This window comes from Rhopalosiphum maidis, chromosome 1, assembly GCF_003676215.2.
Source record: "Rhopalosiphum maidis isolate BTI-1 chromosome 1, ASM367621v3, whole genome shotgun sequence".
Lineage (NCBI taxonomy): Eukaryota > Metazoa > Arthropoda > Insecta > Hemiptera > Aphididae > Rhopalosiphum > Rhopalosiphum maidis.
The window spans coordinates 14,672,218-14,691,349 of record NC_040877.1 but is presented as its reverse complement, the minus strand read 5'-3'; the positions used below and the strand labels follow the sequence as shown (position 1 = coordinate 14,691,349).

At 27.8% G+C, this 19,132-nt stretch overlaps 1 protein-coding gene across 1 annotated transcript; it reads right to left on the bottom strand.

The window, feature by feature from the left end:
- Window positions 1–8,709: 8,709 nt before the first annotated feature.
- On the bottom strand, window positions 8,710–12,029 carry LOC113549317 (actin, muscle). Its single transcript, XM_026950562.1, has 4 exons — window positions 11,875–12,029; window positions 11,140–11,288; window positions 9,519–10,005; window positions 8,710–9,442 (listed from the first exon to the last, which is right to left on the bottom strand). The coding sequence occupies exons 2-4, from the start codon at window positions 11,263–11,265 to the stop codon at window positions 8,925–8,927; spliced, it is 1,131 nt and encodes a 376-aa protein (XP_026806363.1). The 5' UTR covers window positions 11,266–11,288; window positions 11,875–12,029; the 3' UTR covers window positions 8,710–8,924.
- Window positions 12,030–19,132: the final 7,103 nt, after the last annotated feature.

The following is a 19,132-nucleotide window of genomic DNA, read 5'->3' as shown; positions in this document are numbered from 1 at the left end:
CCGACCATTTTTTTATTTTATAAAAATATGAGCGCACCAATCTTAAAGACGACGGATTATTAACAAAATCCAGTTAATATAAATGGAAGATGATTTGATGGCATTTTTTATACGAAATATAAGTACACCTATACTACTATCGATTAAATTTTATGAAATCCCTATTAGAAGTAGGTAACTATCATCAGTTTATTATTACTATTAGTTAATTAAATCTTCTTCTATTATGTAGGTACATTTTTATCGTATTCGCATCTATGGTATTTATCATCACGTGTTATTTAGATGAGTAAATATGCTTAACATTTCAAGAATGTCATTTTTAGCATAATATAGCATTTGATAAAGATATAATATTAACTATTATTGGTTATATTATTTTTTTTTTTAGATTCATTATATACTGTCTACACATACAAACAAGAAACACATTAGCATGCTTATAGAGTGTGATCATTGTGATCAATGTTGTTTAAGATAGTGAATTTTTATTAAAACTATTTCAGCAATGTTATTAACTTATAAATCACCTTAATTAATTAATTAACAAAATTATATTGTAATTGGCTTTTTGGTCTTTACATATTTGATTATGCTTTGAGGTGGGTAGATTACCTTTTTGTTAATGTTTATGTAGTAATTTGTTTTTATGAAGAATTTTTATTTCATTATAAAATATAGCAAATTATATTAGTTTATTTTTTAATGGTTTCGGTAATTATAGCCATTTTAAAATAGATATTAAATATAAAAAAAATCATTACATAGTAAAATATTTTTTAAATTAAGTATATTTTTAAATAAATATTGATGATTAAATAAACAGAAATAATATTTTTAAACTATAATTTACTTAAATTTAAATGTCATTTGGACATTAGGTAATGACTAATGAATTAACCTCAAAGATCAATTTGATAGGTACTTTTCTTGACGACACGCAAAAAACTCATACTGCGATCAATAATTGTAAACTATGCATATCGTGTTTCTAAGTTATACTATATACCTTCATAAATTATATTCCTTTATACATTAAATACAAATATAAAAAGCCACAAAAATATACATGATTCGTCGTTATTAACTTATATAGTAAATTTAAATATACAATAGTTTTTTGATAGCTTAATTATCTTATATATCATAATAAATTAAATTTACAATACTGAAATTCTATTTAATTTAAATTAGGTGTAATAAAATGATGTTACATGATTTATATTTTAACTGAAATAACATTGTTGATAATATATAATTATTATCTAAGAAAAACGTCACAAAAAATAGACATAATAGCTTTTAGTTTAAATTTTCGATAGCTTTAAGTACCTACATGGCTACACAAAATACTTTTTTGGTAAGCGAATAAAATATAAAATATTAACTTTATTATAAAAAAAAAAAAACGTAACAAATCAATTAAACAAATATCTGTGTTAAATGTTTTGTAAATATATTTGAATTTTTTTCTACAACATATTTAATATTTATTGATTGCTTATCATATATATATTTGATTTAAACATTATTGTTATTAACAATTTGTGAAGTATTATGAATAGGCGTTCTGCATTAATTTTTTATCGTAGATTTTAAAAAAGTTAAAACATTGCAAATTAACTTTTTGTAGGACCAAAACCTTGGTCTCTAGGTCAACAATCAATATTATAGTTAAAATGACCTATTATACAATTTAATTACCTATTTGAATATTATCTATAGTCTACACATTGTAACGTTGAGTGTAATTCGATATTGAATGAAGCTCCTATGCATACTAAAATATTGTTTCTTACACTTTGTATTAATCATTGTGAAATTGAGATATCAAACTCAACGCTTTATTGCAGATAATATTCTCATTTTTTAGTTTAATAACAGTTTAATTAACTATTATATTGATTCAGGGCCCACAGCGTTGGTTTTTTCATAAAGTAAATCAGACATGTGGCCCGTACGATGGACAGACATAACAATGTGAGGCGTCCTCTTGTAAAATAATAAAGTACAGTTTAAACTATCACCCTCCCCTCGTTATTGCTATCAATCATTTTTTAAAAAATATTTTTCTCGCAAAATCTACCACTCCTTAATATATTTAATACTTAATTACATTATAACTGTACTAGATGTAGTGTGCTATTCCGTTATTATAATTGATTATAAACTATTATAATGGAATAGGTATTTAAATTTCATACATTATAATTATGGTAGTACAGTCGAACTATGATTCTATATTTTCGAAATTGACTTTTATGAACGAAAATAACGTAAACGTGTTAAACACTTAAGGTAGTAAAAAGTATAAATACAATATACCAACATTATGTTTTCATAAAGTGACAAAGATTGACGTGAGTTTACGTGATTGTTTTATTATATTTTATACATAGACAAATTTGAGAGTGTTCGAATATTATAAATTATAATATTATGATGGCGTAGGTAGACGGTAGAATAGCCAGTAGGTTTTCATTTAATAACATAATACTTATGCGATGCTTTTTCGGTTTCTAATGCACATGTGTGGATTAAAGCAAAATTACCTTTTGCCTAGAGTGTGTCAACATTCGAGTGCGGGAAACGAAGCCAATCCACGACTATAAAACTGTTCGAATACGATACATGTTATTTGCATATTATGATAATCAAAAACGTCGTTTTAGCCGTATAGGTGAACCATTTAACTTTAAACTTATAATTTAATGAGCGCTGGGCCACGGGTACGACACTAATTAATAGAGTTTACACACAGTAAAATATTGACCGGCTCCGCATCCGTATATCAATAGGCCTAACCTGGCTAACCTATACATGATATTATTTTAGTGTGTATGCTGAATAATTCGTAAATAACGTTACGCGGCGATAATTCGAATTAATGTGTTTTAATTAACGAATAGGACGCGACAAGGTGTGGACAGTCTTCTAGCATCCGTGATTATCATTTTCGCTCGTCATTATCGTAATTTTAATAATTATTCGTTAAATATTGCATTGGATAATACACACACAATTCGAAAACTCGTGCAGCCACGCCATTTCAAAACCATAATAAATTAATAGTAAACAGCATGTCCGCCGCGCCGCACGTGTTATCCTGCAAGTGCGCGGGTCCTGCTTTTTTTCTCGTCCTGTATATGTCATAAATAAATAATAATATGATGTATAAACTATAATCATATAATAATAAATACGGCACTACGCGTACGTCGGTGCAAACACGGTCTGTATCAATGACAAAATGCCAACGTGTACAAGCTTTATTTAGACGATAACAAGGCTCGTGGTATATTACACAGTTTGTACACATTGCATTATATATATTTACATTTTACGCTATAATGGTTGTAGATGCTCTCGGATTACGAGTGTGCGACTTAATTTTAACATTTTAAAAAACATATTCAATATATTTTTTATTTCATTCCTGACATAGTCCAACGGAAAACTATATATATAGTCCATTACTTCGAGACGATATAACACATTAATAACTATACCTATACCTGCGAAACGGTTTTATTTCGCACTTATAACTAACACGCGTTATAATATAAGTACCTCAGATTACAGTATTATTACAGATTATCGTTCTTGGAGCGATAAATTATTTATGTGAAATCTATATACTGTATACCATTAAAAGTAAAATACCGATATTATTTTATTATATAAATATATTAGATTATATTTTTTTAAGCTTTTAATCGATAAATTAATGTAATTAATTAAAATTAATTTTTACAGTTTTTTTTCCATTATCATTGACAGACCACGAAACCATTATTTATATACTTGCATGAATATTATTTTAAAAATCTAGAAAAAAGTTTTCTTAATTTTAGTAACAGTTTTCTTTTTTCTAATTTAAATACAATATAAATAATACATCAATCACAAAGATTTCGTTGAAAAATTGCTTTCTATAAAAAGTTGAATTAGTTTATTGTTAAAAAAAATAATTCACATACCAAAAATTCTAAATAGTTGATATCATACGGTTGTGATTCAATATTAGCACGAAGAAATGAAAATTTTGATTTATAATTTAAATTCTTCAAACAATATATATTACAATATTATAGTAGATATGATTCACCTCAGACTCTTTCCGGGACAAAAGGTCAATTACGTATTACAACCTTTTGTTTGAATTACAAAAAATATACATACTATTGGTCATAGGTGCTCAATGATGTATACATAGGTCATACTTACTAACTATTATATATAAACGGTATACCCATAGTGTTATTTTTTTTACGTATATTTCTAAATGTCTTAATACATTTTTATCTCTGTATCAATACGAATTATAACATTGAACTAATATCATAAGATAAATATTCTTCAAAAATAATTAGATTACATTTCTAAAACAAACATAATAAGTAGTTATACCTATACCGCCTATTCTAAATAATCATTAACGTTTAAATTGAATTGTATATGTTTAATATTTTACTAACTATTGTTAAAGAACCAAAAATTAACTTAATAAGAAGTATAAAATATTCCCTGAAAAAACATAACGGTCGGTTTATCTATGGCAACGTTTTAATGGTACATTCTTGTGTTATGTAATATTTCTCATGACAATTTATAGTAAACACCATTTATATTGTGTGTATAATATGTATATTATTATGTAATATAAATTTATAGGTAAAGAATAAGGATTTATAATTTTACATAATAAAATATGTATATTTTAAATACGCGTTAATTTTACTTTATTACGTTGTTCCAGCTATAATTCGAGAAGCACCTAAAATTAAAATTACAATAAACATTAATTATTTTCATATATCTAAAAGTAATATTGTTTTGGAAATCGATTTAAATTTTTTTTGAAACGTTTATTTAAAAAACGATTTTGTAATATCGAACTGTACACATGCATGTACTGAAAGTATGTATACATATATATAAATGTTTTGAATAAGTTTTCGTGGTATGTAAAAGTATTCCCCAACGAGGCCTCATAAAGTCGATTGTTATAAATAGTCCATTTATACCGCTCGTAAGATACCTACCTACTCTACTCGTGTATTCGTCAATATCAGTTTTTAATAGTGTAACAATTGGCTCGTGTTAACCAGTTAATGTATACACTATAGTACTATACACTAACCTAATAATAATTTTTTTCTAATCATAACGTATTTTTTTCTTTAAAAAGCGAATTTTTTTTCCTTTAATATACTAAAAAATAATAATAATAATAATATCTACGCACAGGTCGTAGGTGTCTTGAACCGATCACGAGAGAGTATATTTTTTTAGAAAAAGTCGTATTTTATTAATCTTTTTTATCATAATAATATTTTCGTAGGTACGTTAGTACGTTAATAGTTCATACTTACTACCTACAGTCTAATATGTGGCATAATATGATGTATCTGCGATACAGTATATCACCTTACGTGTACGCATATACCACAATTAGTTAAAGTATATAGTAAATAGATTATGCGTACACTATAGCTAGTGTATAAGTAATTACCGAAGACCTTATTTTTTAGCCCTGTATGATGAAAAATAAAATTCGCGGAACAAATTTAAAAAATATAGCTATACATTTGTTCAAAGTTCTTAAAAAGTTTTTGTAATTTTGCTTTTTACGTGTTTTAGTGGTTTAACCGGTATAGAGAGGGTTTGCGGAATACCTTTTTTTTTCAAACATAGAAGTTGGTTTTAATTTGTCATATAGATTATATGATTTTCGAATTCAGCCAAGCAGAAATAACTAGATGAATATAATATTTTGTAATATTTTTTTCGATTGTTCTAACAATCATTATGTGTGTCCAATGTACGTTGCCATTTGAACTCTATAGTCTCAGCGATTGCAAACCTATAGAAAGACTCGCAGGAGACTTTGTCCGGATTCTCGTCCATGGAACTAAACAGATCAAACAGTATGTGGTGAAAACGAACTCTCACCTAATATCAGTTATTTAATATGATATTATATTTTATAATTTATAATTGGTTGAGATAATCATTAATATTTCTCTACTCTATTATGGACATAATTCGATATAATTATTGATTTAAGAAAAGTATGAATATGTAAATGCACCTTTATGCGGATAATTAGTCGGAATCAATACGATTTTAACATGAGTAGGCGTTCGTGGTTATCACGTGGAAAAACAATATATTTATTGCGAACTATGATGCAAAATAGTTACAATAATTATCATATTTTATTAACTTTGTAAATATTTTGACTTTAATACAACAAAATGAAATAATGAAATTACAATGTACAAGTATCGTGAGTTTTTAGAAATAACTAAAAATATTAGTAATCATAATCAGAAGTGGAGTAGGACCTAATCATCTCATTGTTTTGCAAAAATAAAAATTGGCTTCTAATGCACAAATAACCAACAACATACAAAAATATTTTACCTTCTAATTTTTTTGTTTTTAAATTTGTCATATAAGTAAAATATGTTTGTACTTTTTTATAACCCGATTTACGTTTGACTCTCCTTAAATTGGATATATATTTATTGAAAGATGAACATTTTTTACTACTGCAGCTAGTAATGCTTCTAAAAATAATCTATGACGAGAGTTTTTAAACTACTATTTAATAAATAAATAATATGAGGATATAAACATACATTTATAAACAAAAATAATAAGGTACTTGTAAAGTTGTTACAAACTTATGATATTTTTTTTATTTAAGATCATTGATAATAACCTGAAAATTTATATCAGTTTTTTTAAGTGAAAATTTTCAACTTCACTCTTTGGTTTCTTTCCATCATACCTATTAAATTTATATGACAAATAATAAATTAACACGTTGATAAAATAATCAAGGTATTAAAAAATTTTTGCATCGAAAAAAAGACTAGATTTCATTCTACACAATATTCTGTACTGTGTGGTGACTAAAAATAATAGTTTATAGTGTATATAATTTGTAGAACTATTGATTTTATTAGTTATAAATCATAAATTAATAAACTAGGTAAATGCAGTGCGTTATCTATAGTAAGGAATACAGTTGTTTATAATAATTTACATTAAGATCATAGAGCAATCTATCTATGTACATTAAAATAAAATGCAGTTCGTTGGTAAACGCATAACTTGAAAATAGATGGACCGATTGGGCTCATTTTTTTTTAAAAAAAATTTTCTTTATAATTTTACGTAAAGAAAATTTGAAAAGTTGAAAAATTCGGGATACACTGCACTAGCGTAGCAGCCCAGTCTGCCCCTGACCACAATTATACATAATATAATCATAATCTAAATGTATATTTATCTATACTCCACTAGTCACTACTCATACTATTGATTCCATTAAAATCAAATCTCATACATGACTTTGTAAAGTTAATGAACGCACATTATATACGTGTGTAAAATCGAAAAAAATATTTGATTTACCTACTTAAAGTATATACAAATATACTATCATGTAATCATATTGTGGGCGATGTGTAAATACGTGATTAAACCAATGCTAGTTAAGAAGACAAGTTTAAAAATAAAATTATATTCAATTTAAAAATAGTAAGAACAATTTTCTTAATAAAAAACATAAGTTTTAATCCGAATAAGTATGTTTACATATGGGTACTTAACAAAACAATAATATTATAAATGAAATTAGACTTTTCTAAATTTTATCGAGCAACGGGGCTACCTCTTAATACTCTAAATAGATAAATATTTTATAACTTTATCATACCTCAAGTATTATTTAGTCTTTTGTTTTATAGAACCTTTAGGTACTAAAGCTGATAGATATTTGATATTAAGTGGATTCAATGGGTTTATAGTAATACTAGCTTATATTAAAATTGTTTTATAAATTATAAACATTGCAATATTATTATAAAACGTATAAGTATTGTACTATAGTGAATAAATTCGTTTTAACTTTTAAAACTATTCGACGATACATCAAATTGTTAAGCATATTTAAATTGTACATTGTATATCATAGGTGATGAGTGATGACGTTCAGAAATAAATATCAGTATTAAAATTATTAATAGAAGTCAAGTTTACCTTATTTGGCAACCACCTCTTTAGAACCCATCAGTGTGTGATATTTTTAAATTTTTATCATTTTGATCTGATCAAAATAAATTATCTGTTAAAATATTTCGAACGGTCGAGTAAACTTGTCCTAATTTCAAAATATCTTCATGCAGTTTGATAAATAGATAATACTAGCTGTTAATGCTTTTTTTACCAAGTCGTCCTTAAGTATTATTTATCTAATAATTTGTTGACAAAAATGTTGTCAGTCATAATATCTTTTTTTAATTTATTTGTAATGAACCTTAATATTTATTATTAAGTTAGTATATTATGTATTATATTTAAATTAATTAAATTCCATTAGGTTCCCACTGATTTTTTTATTTGTGTATTTTAACCAATCAATTAATTTCGTATTTGACGAAATGTTACCATAATATTTTTATAAGTATAGATAAATATTATATTATAATATAATATGTAAGTGATATAATTTATTTCACGAGTAGACACCTTCTGTTATTTAATATACCATTGCGTTCTTATCAAGTTATTCTACTATTATAGAATAAAAATAGTAAACTTATATAAATTGTTTTAAATGTGCTGTAATGCAGTTGATGTTTTTCATTTAATGATAATGAAGGATATAAATGGTGTGATAAAAGTTCAACAACAATTAGTATAGAAACGTTTATTTCGAAACGATTAACGCGCTAATAAATACATTTTTTTTATTTCAAAAGTCGAACTGTTATTTTATCCCCGTGTAAAACGACGCAAAAATCGTCTCGATATGTACAAAAAGAAAAAACACATAGGTTTTCTTCAGTATAAATGAACATAAAGCGTGATTGTAATTTTGATTTTGTATGTTTGTGGGAGGTGATGACTTAGAAGCATTTACGGTGGACAATGCCTGGGCCGGATTCGTCGTATTCTTGTTTGGAGATCCACATCTGTTGGAAGGTGGACAGAGAAGCCAAGATGGAACCACCGATCCATACGGAGTATTTACGTTCTGGTGGGGCAATGATCTTGATTTTGATTGTGCTTGGGGCCAAAGCGGTGATTTCCTTTTGCATTCTGTCGGCGATACCTGGGTACATGGTGGTACCTCCGGAAAGTACAGTGTTGGCGTACAAGTCCTTCCTGATGTCAACATCGCACTTCATGATGGAGTTGTATACGGTTTCGTGGATACCGCAAGATTCCATTCCCAAGAATGAAGGTTGGAACAAGGCTTCTGGGCAACGGAAACGTTCGTTTCCGATGGTGATGACCTGTCCGTCAGGTAATTCATAGGATTTCTCCAATGAGGTGGAAGCGGCAGCAGTGGCCATTTCCTGTTCGAAGTCCAAAGCGACATAGCACAATTTTTCCTTGATATCACGGACGATTTCTCGTTCAGCTATAATCATGAAATGTCGTTAGATATAAGTAGAGATTTTAACTCACGTGGAAACGGGTGGTAATAAAATACGTACCGGTGGTGGTGAAGCTGTAACCTCTCTCGGTTAAGATCTTCATCAAGTAGTCGGTCAAGTCACGACCAGCCAAGTCCAAACGGAGGATGGCATGGGGCAATGCATAACCTTCGTAGATTGGTACTGTGTGGGAGACACCGTCACCAGAGTCCAAAACGATACCGGTGGTACGACCGGAAGCGTACAAGGAGAGTACGGCTTGGATGGCAACATACATGGCGGGTGTGTTGAAGGTTTCAAACATGATTTGGGTCATCTTTTCACGGTTAGCCTTTGGGTTCAATGGGGCTTCGGTCAACAGGATTGGGTGCTCTTCTGGGGCAACACGCAATTCGTTGTAGAAAGTGTGATGCCAGATTTTCTCCATATCATCCCAGTTGGTGATGATTCCGTGTTCAATGGGGTATTTCAAAGTGAGGATACCACGTTTGCTTTGGGCTTCATCACCTACGTAGCTGTCCTTTTGTCCCATACCGACCATGACTCCCTAAGAAAATACATAAGTCCATATGTCAGAATACGAAACATACGGCCGGTCAAAAAAAATAATAATAACGGCGAGCCGTTCGTCTCCGAGAAAATAATAATAACAGGATTCATAAAAAAAACTTCTCTTAACAAGGGCCGGAACTCCATAATGATATCGTTAAAAAATAATATTTATAAATAAATATCGTACATAATCCGGAAAAAATATAAAATTTCGAAAATCGTATTTTAATAGAAATTCGACGTTACTAATAACATTATAATAATACAAATTCTATACTATACTCCCCCTCTAACCACCCATAGAAATGAATGCGGGATAATATATTTCAAGTATAATACATTTTATTATCAAAACAGTAATTGTATATTTATTCAATTTTCTGGTGTCTACTAAAATCATTAATAATATGTGAACATTGATATTGCATTTCTCGTGAATAATTATTTCGTTGAACGCGTGTAAATTAATCGTTGAGTTTTATTTATAATTTCCGAAAGAAAACAATTTTGATTAATTGTAACTTGGCACGTTGTGAGTGAATAGATTTTACGACGGAATGGCATAGTGTGATATAATAATATCCGGAATACTCGGATAAAGCTAAGTTTATAACTCGTGATCAATATTGCAGTATGCACTGGACCAGCTGAGACGTATCGTTTATTTTTGTAACGCTCCAGACCCCCTCCAAGTATTTCCAGACGCAGTGCATAAGTGCTGTCTATTTTTATTAGACGGCGATGACGACGAGGTGGTGGGTGGAAGGGTTTGTTTGAAATCTGATGTATATAAAACGATAGTATAATTAAATCCTTTGGCTCCCGCACAGTGTTGGCTGCAGCTGGCGACATACGGCGTGTTTATTTTTACCCTGACGGACGGGTTGGCGAAGGGCCTACAGACGAGTTCGAAAGGCGGGGCACCGCTGTCCTATTTTCAGGACGCTACCTTTTATGGTCACGAATTCTGGGAGGGCCTTATGGTAGTATTGAACAGTTGTGTTCTGTTTGTTTTTGTATTACGAAATTCGTTCAAAAATATGGAAAGTGCAATTTTATAGTTTTTCAGACGAATTTTTGAAAATCTCCCGAAATAATATCATTGTATTTAATACTATCTTATACTAACTTGATGACGGGGTCTGCCGACGATGGATGGGAAGACGGCACGGGGTGCGTCATCTCCGGCGAAACCGGCCTTGCACATACCGGAGCCATTGTCGACTACCAAAGCTGCTACATCATCGTCACACATTTTGCTGGTTTGGGTTTTTGAACCTGGAAAAAAAATACACAAAAACGATAAACTTACGATCACGATCGAGACGACGAAACGGGTAATACTTTATCGGTACGGGAAAGCACGCAGAATACAAAACGTTTCAGTAAATATTATTATAGTGATATATTTTAATATAACGAAAAGAAAATAAATCGAACGACCCGTTGAAAACTGTCGCGGTGACTTTAAAAAAACGTCGAAACGCTCCGTTTGTACGGAAATAAAAAAAAAAAAATATGAAATTAAGAAAAACTTTGAAAAAATAAAAGTATTTGGCTTAAAACCCGAGTGTATGAAAAATCGAGAAAAAAAGCTTGTTTCTTATTTTTAAGTTTTTTTTTCTTTTGAAAAAATAATATTCAAAGTCCTAAATATTATAATATTATGAAAAACTGTAAACGGACTTGGCGGGATCGTATAATTTCGCGGTTTTTTGTTCTCTCTTTTTGTGGTTGGTCGATCTGATCACACGGCGAAACCGTTGAATAATCGTTATCGTGTATGATATTCTCGTGTGCGGCTATATAGTAATTTTACTATGTAAAAACTCTGTGTTATATTGTTACATTATATACTACTCACCGGTTTACGACGAAGGAAATCTGTACGACTGCGGCGGGTCTGCGGCTAGTGTGTGACTGCTGATCCGCTGTGGATGTGCTAATGAACGTTCTGCTGGTCGGTACCGGCGGTTTTATAAACGGGACCGATCCAAAAATACCGACAGCCGCCGCCCATACATGGCTATGCGACGGGGGGCACAAAACACTATTTTCGGGGCGCCGCCGGTGTGGTCGCCGCCACCGCAGCCACGGCTCGGCGGCCCTGCGCGCGGCCGGCCCGCCATATATGGTTCGGGCCGGCGACCCTCCGTCGTCGTTGTCGCGCTGCCGAATCCGTCGAGTCTTACTCGCCGCCGGCCCGCGACCCGCGGCGCGGGGACCGGCGGGGCGGCTCGAAATTGTCCAAAATCCGAAATTCTCGTCGACCATCGCCGGCCGAATTTTTTCGTTTACGTCTATTTTTACGCACCGCCCGACTTTCGGTACTCCGAGTACTTATATGTCTATATACGTCACTCGATCGTGTATAATATATAGCACACAATAATAAATCATTATTGTTATTATTATTATTATTATATTGTCATCCGTCGTACCTATTATGCGTTTAGGTGATATTATTGTTGTTAAGATTTATTTTTACGATCACCGCCATCACAATCGTATAATGTATGTGATATCATTATGTATATATAGGTGCTCGATAGTACATATTATCGTTGTTGGTGTATATGTGCTTCTCGCGTTTATAGATTTGGGGTCTCGGGAGATTGTATATTTGTATGCAATATACGACGTAGAAACTATACACACCGTTTTATATTCTAAATTATATAACTTCGTTGTAAGTGTAAAAATCGTTTTCCGAAAATTCGGAGAAATTTTGTAAATGCAAAGTCTTATTCGAAGAAAACTAAATGAAAATAATTTATTGTAACCCAATACAAACGAAACATATTATTAAGCAATTTTTGATGATACGTTTAGTATAAATTATACTCATATTATCACCACAATATCAATAAATATGTACAAAATATTAACTATTTAAATCAACAGTTATATACCTAACTACGTTATGCGCCCAAAAATTACGTATAATGTAAAAATTATAAATATTTTTGCTTCTTGGAAAAATAAGTGACAACAATTTAACGATTTGTGTACAATTTTGTATTTTAGTTTTAATTGTAATTATATTTACCTATATTTATTCTGTGACAAAATTAAGCATTATATATCTATGTATTATAATATATGTTTTATTATAAGTAATAATACAACTTATGCAATAACATGCAAGCTGCAATCATACCAGCAAAATATATTTTTCAAAAATCAATATTATTACAATTTCGTTATAGTTGATTTGAACTAACTTTTAGAGGGTTTCTTGTTGTTTAAAATCGTATTAAATTTGTCAACTACGTACTTGCAATCAATTATTCGTTAGCACATATTATAAAATCATTATGAAAATAAATAGGTCATATTTAAATTGAAAATATCCTGATATATATATTTTATTGATAAAATACCATTGAAGACAGGGAAAGGGTAATCGTTTGTTAGTACTTTTTCTAGATGCTAGAGAATCTAGAAAAATTGCATCTTGTTATTGCCATCAAACTATCAAAGTTCAATTAAAATACTATAGCTATATATTTGCTATAAACGTGCAAATAAAAAAAATTACATTATTGTTGTACTTAGGAAACTGATTAAATTATAATATGCACTATAATGGCAGATTTGTATGCATTTATTATACATTAGGTTATGTAGTAAATAAATAAAATTCTTTGATAAAATATTGATAAAACTTGATAAATAAAAATTCGACGTAAACAACAATAATATATAATACTATTATGGTAGATAAAGTATTAGTAACTTAGTAATTATCTGAGTAAGAATCACGAAGTTAGAATAATTGTTTAAAAGTTATATATACATCAAAAAATTAAAAAAAATTATAATAATTAAATATCTGTTTAACAATAAAAAACATAACCTTTATATAAAAAAAAAATATTTTTAGAAGATTATAAATTTTTTATTGGTTGAATAATATAATAATACAATTTGCAATCGAATTCAATATTTAAACAGCGTAATCAACGTGGATTTAAAAATGTATTTATAACTTATAAATCCATCTTGAGTGTACCTACCTAATATTATTTACTAATTATAAATTTGCTTTACTCATTATAAGCTACTGAATATATTTTATTTGCTTATGAAACTCAATAAAAGTTTTAATAATTTTTATCACAAAGAAAATTAAATATTCTTAGCGATCTTATAGAAATATAAAAATAATTCTTAATATAGTAGTTACCTAGTAAGTACGTACTACTAATACAACAATCATATCTAACATACTCCTCGATTTAAAAATACTATCATTCTTTAATGAATTAAATATCTATCTCCGTTGTATTTGTATTATTGTTCTAGTAGAATGTACCTATATATGTATTTGTATACAGTGCATACGTAGTACGTAAACTAGCGTCAACCTGCAACTATAAAGGCAGTGGTCCAAATTCTATACGGAGGTTTATTTTTTGATTGATCATTAGTACATTGAAACTTGAAAGCGAAAGTTTAAGGCGTAATTAGCGTAGTTCCAAATATAGAACAAATATACAGAGGCTCAAACTTTGCATTATTTTAAAATTAAAACACATATGTCATTTACAAGTATTTTCGTATTTTAAACATTGAACGAAATGTATTATGTATGTGATTATTTTATTTTTATATATTTTATCATTATTTGTAATTATATCTGTAACTATAAAACGTGTATATATATTTCACTTTATATGATTTTCATCGGCAAAGACAAGATAGAACATAACTATTGCCATAGTAATATTGCTATCGTAAAAAAAAGGTTATCCAACGGGGTAAAGAACCAATATTATTATACTATAAACAGTATTTTTGAATCTGTGACGAAGTATTTTCGCTCATTACTATAAAAGTCAAGTGAATTACGACTGTTGCAATATACAACAGACCTATTTAAGACTCTGAGACACGTTGTCGTAGTGGGGGAGGGCTACACGTGGGACTATGCCAAAAACTGTTTTAATCCATTTTATTATTACTAACTATTCGGTCAGTTTACTTTTTCAGTTATGGTGTGATCCAGCAAAATCCGTTACAGTATTCGTCTATTTTTTTTTCTAACCACACTAGAACACGTCCGATCCAACCTATATAACACTTCTCGAGTTGTAGTGCTTTCGAGTTAAATCTACGAACAGCGATTTCGTTCTTCTTTGATGTGTCTTGAAAAGGTTTTATTTTATAAATTATATACATTAACTGCAGGACAAAATGGTTTGAGAAAAACTCAACTGGTGTTCATAATTAATATATAATATAGGTACATAACATAATCCGATTTTTCAGTTTTATTTAAACATATATTATTTAATCGAATAATTCAAGTTAAAATATATTCATCACTCCGTTCAGAATCTAAAAAAAAATAATAATATATTATACCTATATCTACATTAATATTTAATATCTACCTGGTCAAGTCGCGCATTCGTATTCTTTAATTAAGCAAATGGTAATCGTGTGTCATCGTAAATTAGTACGATATTAAAATTATTATCGTAAAACTAATCTGTACCTAATAAATATCTCTGTAATATTTTTTGTTTTTATCAAACACGTTTCTAAAGAATCATAGAATATTGTTTTAACGTTTTCCCTTAACAATATGACTACTGCATTCGAGAATGAGTATCAAAACGTTTATTATGTTAACAGTGAAATATATAACATAATATGTTGCTCATATAAGTCACTTACTTAATTGAATTCTAATTCTTCCATTTTAAATTTACTATAAGTTTACCTACACAATGGATAACAATACATCAACATGTTCCCTATTCTTATACTCTAAGAATTACGTACTTGTGTGAAACAGGTGGCATTCACGTCATTATTTACACGGCCCCCACTTGGTCAGAATTTCATCAGATGCATAACATTGTAGTAATAATTAACTACTCTAACATTTATTTGAAGTGTAAATCATTATTTTTACGCCGTGCTTTCGTCAAAAACTGACATTTTAGAATATATGTAAAAAATATTGGATAATACACTGGTAAGCACTTTCTACTTTGAGAATTTACCATCTTTAATTTACCAAACTTACCATCAGTCATATGTAACTAAAATTTAATTAACAAAAATCAGTGAGTGGTAAATTTAAAATAAATTATACTTTCCTACTAATAATTTAATCATTTAACTAGGTTTAATTTGATAAATAATATATGAATCATAAAATGGCAATAATGGCATATTCTTTCTTTAGAGGATAATAATACAATTATTAAAACTAAATAATTTAACAACTATTTCGTTAAAAATATATTAATACATTTGATTAATAATATACAAATATGTAGCTTATAGAGTTATATATACAGTATAGTATACATTAAACGTTTTGTATCATATAATTAAATAAGAATATATTTTTAAAATTCTTAGAAATAACAATGTTCAAACAGTGATTTCTTTTTTTTATTTCTTTTAAGAACATTTCGTTTATTTTAGCTGTTATATTAAATTTGGTACTTGAATTCAACTTCTTTCAATCAATGTATTAATAATGTATAAGATTTTAAACAGTTTAATTTAAATTTTTTTTTATATATAATTAAATAAATACGTTTTACATATTTATATTGGCTATTACTTACGCACTATAATTATAACTGTACAAATACAATTGCATTAAATGTATATATATATATTAATTAAATTGATAAAGTTAAAATGTTATTTAATAATATGTCCCTACTAACAGTTCAATCAAAAGTTTTTAATTTTATTTAACTTTGTTATTTAGCAGGAACGAATAAATTGAATACATTTAGATTTAATATATATTTAATTGAATAAAAATTTAATTTATTGTACGTTTTTATTTAACCTAATAATATTCTTGTAATAAATATTATTGCGCTAAATATTGATCTTAACTTCGGCATAAGGCATAAAAAACACGGTACCTATATATAGGTACTCTACTAATAAATGTGGTGTAAAAGTTATATAGTTATATTAGTTATAAATAGATTCTTTTTAATTTTTCTAATTAATTGTTCGTAAATTAAAGCCACAAAAATGTACTTAAAAAAGAGTGTTTTATGTTTAAAAATTAATTATTATATCTATATCAGTAAAATATTAAAAACCATTTTTAGTTTTTGCGTATAATAGTGATTTCTATATCCCATAAAAGTCTCAAGGATAATCAAATATTGCATTATATGCAATATAGTTAATACAATTGCATTTTTATATACCAAATTTAAAAAAATATATTTTACTCTTAAAAAACGAAATGTACTTAAATCATAAAGTAACCTCTATACAATTATCAAATGACTTAAATATGTAAATACGTATTTACGCAATGTTTAAATATTTGTTAATAGATACCTACTTACCACCTACATTTATAAAAATCCAATTAAATGTAATAGCCAATAATTTACTTTTTTGCTTTATTTATTGTAAATTTATTTAAGCCGTATTGCTATTAAATATTAAAGTAAAATATTTTACAATAAAAGTAGGTACTATTTTAAAGTATTTGAATAATATATTAAAGATATCATAAAAGTATCTATTTTAAACATTATCAATATTTTTTTATAATATGGCGAAAAAATGAATTATATAGTAATTAATAGATACGTTTATGCATTTATCATTTACTCTTACTCCAATACATCATAATATTAATAATAATAATAATAATAATATAATATTATAAATGCCTATATAAATAAATTATTGCAATAGGTATATCTATATTCTTAATAGTGTAAAAATATAAAGCAATGAATTTTTATTAAATAAAAATTTCAAAACTTAATATTTTTTTTTTTTTTGGTTATTTAGGACATAATAAAGTATAAACGCTTTAAATTTACTAAAAGAAAAGTGTAAGAAATTAATAATTATATATTTTTTATTAATACACATTTCACTAAATTTTTTAACTTAAAAATAAGTTTAACATAAAAGTGTCAAGAGGGATTAAAAAACGTTATATTCAAATTAAATGGATATTGATAATATAACATATGACAAGCATAAAATAATATAATATATATTCTATTGTTCGCTATATTAATCAAAATATTTATAAATTTATAATACATATGTCAAAATTAAAGTTTAAACATTTTGGTAGGAGAAAATTGTTTTAAATTATCTGTTATTAATATACAGACAAATGTTGAGTCCTTACCTCTTATTATTATTATATTTAACCATAATGTTTATTTATAAATATTAAGTATAAATTCATAATTTGTGCCTTTTATAGTTACGCACAAAAATAAAAAGATTCAGAGTTACTACACCAAATACATTTAATTATTTTTATACTAGATACCTATATACACATATTATAATATTTTGTTCGTTATTGCGGACTGCGGTCTTGTTTTAATCATTAATCAGTAAGTACCTACCTACCTATATTTCATGTTTTTTTCTATCAAATCTTTATTCACTATTATATTCGTCTAATTATATTATAATTCTCGATTATAGATTTTGGTTTTTTATTAAATGTATACACTTTAGGACTTTCCCCGCTTTTTTATTTATATTATATTAGCATCCTCGGCATTAACATGTGCATGAAAACAAGAAGTAAAAACGTTTGTACACATAATTTTATTCATAATATATTTTTTTACCATTTTTGATAAATAAATTGATGTCGAAATAAAAAATGTTTGTGGGGAACAAATCATAATAATAACAATGTCACTATGCTAAGTTACAGGTCAGTTTGACATGCAGACATGCAGTAAATTTATTTCTAAATGAACACAGTTCTAGTTATAAAACTGTATCAACTTGTTAAAATATTTAAAACATATTTAAGTTTACATTTGTTTTACAGTGTTAGCTGTTGTCCTCGCTGTTGGCTCGTTTCCATATTAATAAAATTCCGCAAAGACTACATTTAAAACTTAAATTTTCAATAATAACAATTTTGTATTACAATATTTTCTGTAGGTAATGATAAATTTCTCTAGTAATCTTGTAAAACAAGTACTTATATAAACTTGCCCTATAGGTCATAATATCAAATCTACAAGATCTATTGATGCAAAAATATAGTGTAACTAACTTTTGATTATATATATAACACTTTGGTACGATAGTTCCTTTTTATATTTTAATAAACTATAAGTGCAACA

Bases quoted from the DNA above. Each gene is read 5' to 3' on its own strand.
- LOC113549317 (XM_026950562.1), bottom strand. From the start codon at position 11,265: ATGTGTGACGATGATGTAGCAGCTTTGGTAGTCGACAATGGCTCCGGT. The intron at 10,006-11,139 runs GTTAGTATAAGA...GTATTTTCTTAG, and splicing joins TCGGCAGACCCCGTCATCAA to GGAGTCATGGTCGGTATGGG. The intron at 9,443-9,518 runs GTACGTATTTTA...TCATGATTATAG, and splicing joins TTACAGCTTCACCACCACCG to CTGAACGAGAAATCGTCCGT.